This window comes from Arachis ipaensis, chromosome B09 (assembly GCF_000816755.2).
Source record: "Arachis ipaensis cultivar K30076 chromosome B09, Araip1.1, whole genome shotgun sequence".
NCBI classification, from domain to species: domain Eukaryota; kingdom Viridiplantae; phylum Streptophyta; class Magnoliopsida; order Fabales; family Fabaceae; genus Arachis; species Arachis ipaensis.
In genome coordinates, this window is record NC_029793.2 from 144431234 (window position 1) to 144440835 (window position 9602).

General features: G+C 39.2%; 3 protein-coding genes across 4 annotated transcripts in view; 1 reads left to right on the plus strand and 2 right to left on the minus strand.

Moving 5' to 3' along the window:
* The window catches only part of LOC107617622 (kynurenine formamidase), a gene marked incomplete in the record, with an annotated part of 3737 nt that extends 1696 nt beyond the window's left edge, over positions 1 to 2041 (minus strand). The window contains 6 exon segments of the mRNA XM_016319431.2: positions 1 to 37; positions 347 to 417; positions 551 to 648; positions 1011 to 1083; positions 1357 to 1401; positions 1521 to 2041. Of these exon segments, the coding sequence (XP_016174917.1) occupies positions 1 to 37; positions 347 to 417; positions 551 to 648; positions 1011 to 1083; positions 1357 to 1401; positions 1521 to 1950 (754 nt within the window).
* Positions 4254 to 6780, minus strand: LOC107617621 (kynurenine formamidase). 2 transcript variants are annotated; one of them, XM_016319430.2, is made up of 6 exons: positions 6224 to 6780; positions 5903 to 5947; positions 5692 to 5764; positions 5217 to 5314; positions 4840 to 4907; positions 4254 to 4710 (listed from the first exon to the last, which is right to left on the minus strand). In XM_016319430.2, the coding sequence occupies exons 1-6, from the start codon at positions 6759 to 6761 to the stop codon at positions 4585 to 4587; spliced, it is 948 nt and encodes a 315-aa protein (XP_016174916.1). In that variant the 5' UTR covers positions 6762 to 6780; the 3' UTR covers positions 4254 to 4584. The 2 variants fall into 2 exon arrangements, with proteins under 2 accessions (XP_016174916.1, XP_016174915.1); XM_016319429.2 differs by having other exon boundaries at positions 4840 to 4910; positions 6224 to 6776.
* LOC107618737 (probable inactive leucine-rich repeat receptor kinase XIAO) lies at positions 7024 to 8847 on the plus strand. Its single transcript, XM_016320875.2, has one exon. It carries the CDS (start codon positions 7499 to 7501, stop codon positions 8672 to 8674), a length of 1176 nt encoding a protein of 391 aa, XP_016176361.1. The 5' UTR covers positions 7024 to 7498; the 3' UTR covers positions 8675 to 8847.

Here is a 9602-nt window from a genome sequence, read left to right on the forward strand (position 1 = left end):
CATCATCAAGCTTTAGCCCTTCCACAAGAATGATTTCCTGTGCCATTTATTTCAACTTTGTTAATACATTGCTTCTCTAATACTGATCACAAACACATTTGCTTTAACGAAAAATACAACTCATTAATTAAGCTCCCTGCATTCTCTGTAACCGTGAAACTAAAAACAGCATGATAGCAACTTATTGGATAATGACAAAAGGAAATTAATAAGAAGCTTATGAATTATCCTGTGGTCAGACAAATTTGGCCAACAAGATCTTATTTGTAGCTTTTCTTCACTTTTTGTTTTGACCCATAATAATAAAGTTAGCTTATTAGCAGTGAGGCTAGACACAACTTCTTACCCTGCTTTCCAGGAAAACAAGATGAGATGGAGCTGAGTGATCATAAGCAGCAACTGACAAATAATCAATCCCTACCATGTGCATAATAGATAAGAGAATTAGTGAAGTGACTATCAGTCATTGAGGCCAAAAAAGGGATAAGGATTAAAGGAAATGCTTTTGGGAAGAAGCAATCTAAATCTTCAAAAGTAATTTAACCCTCACCTACAAGTTTGATGTCAGTGTTCTCCACAAGCCATTTTGCTCCATCTTCCTTGAATCCCACATAACTGGTGTCAAATTCCTTCTTAAACATGAGCCGCCTGACATTACAAACAAAAATTTAGCTCACAGCCATATTATAACAACTGAAAACGTGAAACCAATAATGGTGTGTAAATGAACACAATTTCTTCCTCGTAAGGAAAAAACACAGTTGTTGTCATGTTCAAAGTCATGAGAAATTAAGACTCATATTTTTTACTGTTCTCAGAACAATATTTTGCTATTTACACTTATGAACGACGCACATGACTGTTTGGATTGAAGCATTATATTGGTAGAATAATTTTCAAGACAAAACAAAAATTATATATGCAAGAACGATGATTCAATGCTTATGGTATACAGCCAAAATAGAACATGCTCCTACAGCAGTGACTACATAGCAACTTCTACAACTTGCCTGTCAGTATTTAAGGTTCTGAATAGCACACGGCGAACACCTTTGGGGATATCTAAAGACTTCATAACTTCAGCTGGAAAAGGATTAATATGCAATATATAATACAACAAATGTTAGGGAAGACAAGTTTGCATTTCTATAGCAGAAAATCAAAACAAAACATGGCAGGAAAACGGTTTGCATAGCATATGAGAAAGCATCTCCCGAACTTCTAAGACGAATTTTAACAAATCACAATTTCCTGTGTTGCGAGATTCAGCATCTCACATGAATGAAAATTGCTTAATGGACAGTAAAATAGCAGAATCAGAGAAACTTTCAAAAAACTCCATCAGTTTATACATACCGGTAAGGTTTTGATCCCTAGGAACATCAACCAACAGAGCGAGACCTACAAACAGAACAATCAGCTTATTGATTTGTGATTTCTTCTTTCAGTGGCAATTTCAAATCCATTTCCGGAATTTGCAGAGTATATAGAATTGAAATCGATGAAAAAGGAGAGGTTACCATTGAGGACCTGTAAATCAAGAGTATCGACATCGAAGCCAGCGTCGAAGTAATTATCGTAGAAGTGGCCAGGAGCGTCGACGTGAGTGCCGGTGTGAACGCCGAGCTTCATGGCGGAGTTGTTAGCGAGGGAACCGTTCTTGATGCTCTTGAGAAGCCAGAGGAAGTCGTTGCCGAGGCCGTCCTTGGAATCCCAAACCGGCATATCCGGCACGTACCTGTGGCTGATGTCGAAGATTCTGCCGTCGTCGTAGACTTCTCGGCGCGGAGGGATGAGGATGGAGTTGGCTCCAGCGACTGAGACGTCTTCGGTGCCGGGGATGGTAGGATAAGCGGTGAAGTCTGCCGCTGCATGTGAAGGTGCAGCAGCTGCGATGTACCATAGAGAAAGTGCTGCGCACAGAAACGCAAGTAGCAAAACAGAGTCCATGCTGCTTCTTCCTTCGATGGGCTGATTCCTCTCTCCCCACTGTTCTGCCGCACTTAACACTCAACACTATCCGTCAGAGTTACAATTTTGACTCTTAAAATACTATTACGATTTTAAATTAGTTAATGAATTTTACAAAATTTTTAGGGCAAAAAAACCATAATAAGCCAATGTCAGGCCGAAATTACGTAAATAAGTCAAAATCAAAATCGTTTCAGTAATGAGCCAAACCATATATTAATATAATTCGAACCACAATGATTCGAACTGCATTCATGAATAATTCGAACCAAAGCAGTTCGAATTACAGAGAGAGAAGCTGGTTTAAGTAAATCGAACAAGGTTGGTTCGATTTAGCAACGCTAGTAATTCGAACCAGGCTGGTTCGAATTATAGAGAGAGAAACTGCATCAAGTAATTCGAATCAGGCTGGTTCGAATTACACAATCCCTAATTCGATGAAGGCTGGTTCGATTTAGTGGTAGACAGAGCAGTATATATATAGTTGTAAACGTGAGTTGCTCTCATTAGAGGGTGTAAGATGGCTAGTGAGGAGAGTTTTGTTGTTTTGGTTCACCACAGAGGATCCATTAAGAGGAAAACTCGTTCCGGTGTGAAGTTCACAGATAAGGATTCTCTCTGTATTGTCGTGAGTCCAACGACGAGCTATGATGACCTTGTTAGATCTGTGCTGATGAAACTTGGTCTGGAAGGTGCGAAGCGGGTTAAGAAGTTTTTCTATCGCATTCCAATCACGGTTCTGCAGGATACCGTGAAGTATGATTGTTTCACGATTGGTAGTGATGAGGACTTGCAAGTCATGTTTCTTTGTCGGAGGCAGTTTCCGGAGGTGAGGACACCAGAATTGTTGGCAAAGCTGGTTGATGTGGTATCCAGCTCAGGGGGTTCGAACCGGAATACCACCACTGTAGCCACGGCAGTCGGTTCCAGTTCCAGGCCTGCCGTTGCTTCTTCCTCCATCCCTGTGTACGAGCCAGCGGTCCAACCTGTCGCCTCCCCGTCTTTTGCTGTTGATCTCAATGACAGCGTAGACGACGAGGTAGGATCATTTGATATTCTGCCGAACGCTTTACAGGGCGTTCCACCGGTTGGCGTCGGAGACGGATTGTTGGGTGATGCAGAGGAGGATGACGTCAAGCCGGATATGATTGAGGATGACAGCGGCGATGAGGTAGGAGGGTAGTTCTGGCACACAGCAGTATCCACCACATTTTTTCTCTTTGGACCTGGATGCCATGAGGCAGGAGGGGGTTTCTGGGCACTCTGTTGGATTCGGAGCTAGAGATGCAGAAGGGACTGCTGGTTTGACAGAGTTCCAGGTTGGTCAGCAATTTCAGGATAAAGATGAGGCCCTGTTAAGTGTGAAGACTTACAGCATCCGGCGAGGGGTACAGTACAAGGTAGTGGAGTCTGATTATCGCCGGTATGTGGGCAAGTGTTCTGAGTTTGGGAATGGGTGCACATGGTTGATTCGACTGAGTCTTCGGCAGCGCAAGGGCATTTGGGAGGTCAAACGGTACAATGGACCTCACACTTGTCTGGCCACATCCATCTCGAGTGACCACAGGAGTTTGGATTATCATGTGATTTCGGCGTTCATTATGCCAATGGTTAGGGCTGATTCATCCGTCAGCATCAAGGTGCTCCTGAATGCCACGACAGCACACTTTAGGTTTAGACCGACTTACATTAATTTTATGTAAAATTCTGATTCTTTATTTTAATAGGTTAAAATTATTATTAATAAATTTTTTATTTTAAAAACTAAATTTTGTATAATATTTTTATGATATGTCCTAAAATTACATGTTAACTAAATTCATTTTATAAATTATAAAATGTAACTACATTAATTTACTTTCTTGTTGGAGTTTATATAATGCATCTCTTGTGTATTTTAAGAAGTAACCTTGTCTTGTGTTCGTTTTTCAACTAGGCACTACCCGGAATGTAGTTAAATTTGTTTTACACATATTATTTTGCCATTTATATTTTTCGACAAGGTATATAATTTGGAAGTAAGAAATAAGAACAAGTCTAAGGCTGAAACTAGAGTTGCTCATGTATGGGATCGTATTTGTAGATTTGCAGTAAATATCCGCATTCGATCCAAAAATTGTAGATACGATTCGATCTGCACTTTTTACGGATCGGATCGCGGATATATGCTCTACATTTGCATTGTTGTTAGTAATTATTATTTATATATTGTATTATTTTATTTTTGTTATTTTAGAAAAGTTTGATTAAAAATATTTTAGGAATAAATAAGTTTAAAAGTGTGTAAGAAATATTTTTATTGAATTTTTTACATAGAAATATAATTAAAAAGAGAAGATTCAATTATGCAAATATATCCGATATCCCATCCGATCTAATCCGCACATTTGCGGATCGGATCGGATTCCACACTAAAAAACGCAGACATGATATCCGATCGATTCAATGAGAATGATGCGGAGCAAATCGAATTTTCGGCCATACCCAATCTAATCCCATCCGCATACACCCCTAATTGAAACCCTCAAGCATTTACTTGTAGTAAAAATGTAAAATTGTTCATTTTACATGGCCAATACTTTATTTGCAGATATTTGGAAGCTGAGGGCGAGATCATTTCATGAGAATGCAACGTATTGGTGATGCCTCAGAGCCAACCAACCTAAGAGGCAAGCATCTCAGTGAATATACTCCTGCTGCCACATCATCTAGCTTTAGTCCTTCCACAATAATCATGTCCTGCACCATTTTTATTTCAATTTTATGTTATATACTGCATTATTCTACTGTATTAGCCCCCTGGCTTATTGTTATAGCTAATGATGAGTAAAAGATTCATTGGCAATAAATAGAGAAACGATTTCTTACCCTGCTTTCCAGAAAAGCAAGACGAGATGGCACCAAATGATCATAAGCAGCAGCAGATAAGTAATCAACTCCTCCAAGTTCAACACAGAAAAAGGCATTTCTTAGTAAATGAATTCAAAAATCAAAATAATCAAAAACAGAAACATTAAACAATTTGTAAGGTTGATGTCTCTATTGAAAATTGACAACAGATAATTTATAAATTAAGCTCTGTTAATTAAGAATACCATTATGCATCAAAGGGGGCAGAGAGATAAATGAAATGCTTTAGAATCATATCCCAAAAGCTAATAATAACAATATATGGCACATAATGTAGGGGAATTCTTATTAATCACAATAGCATTATGCATCCAGAGGAATGCTTTATATCTTACCTACAAGTTTGATGTCAGTGTTTTCCACCAGCCATTTGGCTCCATCTTCCTTGAATCCCACATAGCTTGCATCAAATCCCTTCTTAAACATAAGCCTCCTAATGATTTCAACAAAACTTTAGCTCACATACCATGCAAATTAAAAAAAGAATACTACAACACTCAGAGTCCAGATTAAGCTACAACAGTTTCAAACTCTTATCACATGTAATGCAATGAGTTAATACTCAAAATGGTACTTGAACTTGCAGTCGCGCCTCAATGTCATCCCTAAACTTAAAATTGCCCCAAATTTGTTCCTGAACTCAACAACGGTTGTCCTTGAGATATTTTTTTGTGATAGAATAATGACGACCGTTGTTAAGTTTAGGGACAAATTTAAGACGATTTTAACTTTAAGAATGACACTGAGGCTCGACTGCAAGTTCAAAGATTACTTTGAGTGTTAACTCATAATACAATATATAGAAGTTACCTGTCAGTATTTGATGTTCTAAATAGCACACGTTGTACACCTTTAGGGATATCCAGTGATTTCATAACTTCAGCTGTAATAAAAGTACATTGTTAACATTAGAGAGAATTATGCCTAACACAAATTTTAACTAATAATAAAACAACACAATTAGACGACTACTATAGTTGAAAAGAATATCTATCATCTTCATTTAACATCTTAGGCATACCAGTGATGTTTTTGTCCCGTGGAACATCAATCAGCAGAGCAAGACCTATGAAAAGAACAAATGATCATGCATCAAAGTCATAGATGATTCATGAATTGAAATGGAGAAAGATCAGGAGAACTATAAGTGATAATATAAAAGATTAATAGCCATTGACTTTGTAACAGATAGAAACTCACGTGCAGTTATTATTTGAAAATTGTTAGACTAAATTATTATCTAACAATTCTCAACTATCAAATTTACATGAATTATCATCGCCATTTGTAACACCTAAAGTCAAACTATTTTGATTCAAGAGTGATTAGATTCTTCCGTTACCATTGAGGAGGTGTAAATCGAGGAGATCGACGTCAAAGCCTGCATGGACATGGGTGCCGATGTAAAGGCCAAGCTTAAAGGTAGAGAAATTGGCGACGGAACCATTCCTCATACTCCGAGTCAACCACATCAAGTACCCAAGCTCCTCCTCAGATTCCCATAGCGGCATCTCCGTGGTGTACCTGTGGCTGATGTCAAAGATTCTCCCCTCGTCGTACACTTCCCGCCGTGGAGGGACGAGGGGAGTGTCTCTGCTGCCTATCCAGCAGTCGCCGGAATCGGTTCCAGGGATTGAAGGATAGGCAGCGAAGTCTGGAAGTGCTTGTGCAGAGTAGCGGAGAGACAGAGTGCATAGAAAGGGAAGGAGGTGGGAGAGAAGAGTGTGAGAATTCTTCATGGCGGTTGGTGTGTGAATATAGGCATATAGCAGTGCATCGCAATTAATCACTTTACTTTTGATGCAGAATTGCACATTCACACAGTCACAGTGACACAGACACAGTTCGTTGGTCAAAGGTGATATCATTATCATGGACATTTCTATTCACATGCCATCATATAAGAGAAATCATTTTTGGTTCTTCTTTTCCACCATCACTTCAAGATTTTAACTTATCAACACATTGTAATTCATCAAAACTTTAAAATAATACTTTATTTTAGTAATAGTGTGTTACTTTTTCTTTTTTCACAAAACACTATTACTTTAACTGACATTTCACTGTATATATAACATGTTTTTTGTATTATGCTAACAAAATTTCAGTATCATTTTACTGATATTTTTGTACACACCAATTGATATTTACTTTTTTTTGTTATTATTTTTAAGTTCAACAAGGAGAATAGATATGTGAAAAACAAATAGGATTTATATATTTTTATCTAATATAGCATAACCCTGGAAATCTAGTGTCGCGCATTTACTTTTTCAAGTAGTTATAGTCAAACAAGTGTCCCCCATTGTTTTTCTCCTTTATGATTTAGAGCTCCCACCAAATAGTAACTTGAGAAAAAGGCAGTTTCCATTTGCATATAGCAGCATTGCAATTTTGTGACTCTTGTCTCAAAATATCAGCAATAATCCACGAGAGTTTAAGATCTGGCCCCTCACTCCTTAAAATACCACCAACTAACGAACTACTCAAAAGCACTCGCATCTCAAAACCACAATGCCACAAACTAGTGGCGTCTATTAAAGAGCTAAGAAATTAAAAGCACCTCAATTCCCCACACACTAATCTCTATAACCAACCCTCTCTTCCAAATTCCAATATGCAAAGCATCATTTATCTTTGCGTAACAATCATCTTGTGCATTCACACAAACAATAAGTGTGGTTTCCTCGTACAAGGTCTCACCTCATCCTCAGACATTGAAGCACTAAAGGCTTTCAAGGCCTCAATCAAATCCTCCTCAATAACACCATGGTCATGCATAGCATCCTGGAACTTCACCACTGACCCATGCTCCGTCCCTCGCCGCACCCACTTCACGTGCGGCCTCACCTGCACCGCCGACAACACCCGCATCAACCAAATCACCCTCGACCCCGCTGGCTACACAGGAACACTCACCCCACTCGTCTCTCAACTCACCACACTCATCACTCTCGACCTCTCCGATAACTCTTTCTATGGCACAATCCCTTCTTCTCTATCTTCCCTCTCAAAACTCCAAACTTTATCCCTCCGATCCAACTCTTTCTCAGGTTCAATCCCTCCCTCCATAGCCACCCTCAAATCGCTCCAATCGCTTGATCTTTCACAGAATTCTCTTTCTGGGTTCCTTCCAAAGTCCATGAACTCTCTCACTAGTCTCCGAAGATTGGACCTCAGCTTCAACAAGCTCACCGGTGGACTCCCCAAGTTACCACCCAACTTGCTGGATTTGGCGATCAAGGCAAATTCTCTATCTGGGGTTCTTCAAAAAACAACCTTTGAAGGTTTGAACCAGTTGGAAGTGGTGGAACTCAGTGATAACGCACTTCAGGGGATCATCGAAACGTGGCTCTTCCTTTTGCCTTCCCTGCAGCAACTGGATTTGGCCAACAACTCCTTCAGTGGTGTTGAGATCTCGAGGCCGGTTGTTGGCGGTGGCGGGAACAGCCTCGTGGCGGTGAATCTTGGATTCAACAAGATCCAAGGCTACGCCCCCGCGAATCTCGGCGCGTATCCGTCGCTGTCATTTTTGTCGCTCCGTTACAACGCGCTACGTGGCGCGATACCATTGGAATACGGGAAAAGCAAGTCCATGAAGAGGTTGTTCCTGGACGGGAACTTCCTAATGGGGAGGCCACCGGCGGGACTGGTGGCTGCCGGAGCTGAAGTTTCCGGCAGCTTGGGTGACAACTGCCTTGAGGGGTGTCCGGCGATGTCGCAGCTGTGCACGCCGAAACAGAAACCGAGCTCTGTTTGCAAGCAAGTCTACCGTGGAAGACCTACGAGATAGTGTTTCAATAATGTGTCGGTTGCAAAACAATAAAATAATTAGGTTTCTATTTTACTAAACAAGGTTCTTTGTACTTCGTAGAACCATCTTCTTGTTATAGATTACGTGTTTTATAAAGGAATCTGTGTAAAAACTAGTATACTTTATTAATCAATTAATGATATTTATCGCCATCTTATGTCGTCTTCATATATTAAAAAAATATTAATATAAAATTATAAAAAATAATTAAAGATATTTGTCAAAATTTATTTTTTAAGAATGGAAGATATAATGAAGATGTAACTATATTGTAATTTGGTGTGTATTTCATAGATATGGATCTGTTGAAGTTAGAAATTTGCAAAATGCAGGTTATGTTTTGCCATACCAAAAATAAAAAAGTTGAGTCACCTGCAAAACGCAGGATACGTTTTGCATGAATTCAAAATTAGAAAGCTGCAACAATTTGCAAAATGTAGCTTCCGATTTTCAGGAAAACAGATCAAGGACTCGAAACGTGTCCTGTTCCCTGCATGCAGACCAGACCTACTTTGTTGACCATATTGAAAGTCCAAAACGAAAGTTGCGTTTGGCAGCTGGCCAAACTAAAACGCAGGTTGCGTTTGACAATCTTTCGAGTTGCATCAGAAGAGTGTTGTGGGGAGGTGTTTAAAACGCACAACGTAGAGGGGGAGTCACCGAAGAGTAAAAAGTGTTGTGTGAGGGAGTTACCGAAGAGCGAAGAGTGTTGTGTAAGGAAGCTGGTGGGAGGAAGAAGAAGAGTAGAAAGCTTAGGTTCATTTGGTTCTTAAACAAAAAATTATGGTTTATAATTTTACTAGATCTGAAGATCACATTATTGAGTAATTGGATATTTTTTATGGTACGTAATTTTTTTTAAATTTTATAATAAATATATTTATTTGAATTTTGTTTATTTATTTTT

Bases quoted from the DNA above. Each gene is read 5' to 3' on its own strand.
- LOC107617621 (XM_016319429.2), bottom strand. From the start codon at position 6,761: ATGTCCATGATAATGATATCACCTTTGACCAACGAACTGTGTCTGTGT. The intron at 5,315-5,691 runs GTAACTTCTATA...TGAAATCATTAG, and splicing joins AGAACATCAAATACTGACAG to GAGGCTTATGTTTAAGAAGG. The intron at 4,911-5,216 runs GTAAGATATAAA...TTGAACTTGGAG, and splicing joins CACTGACATCAAACTTGTAG to GAGTTGATTACTTATCTGCT.
- LOC107618737 (XM_016320875.2), top strand. From the start codon at position 7,499: ATGCAAAGCATCATTTATCTTTGCGTAACAATCATCTTGTGCATTCAC.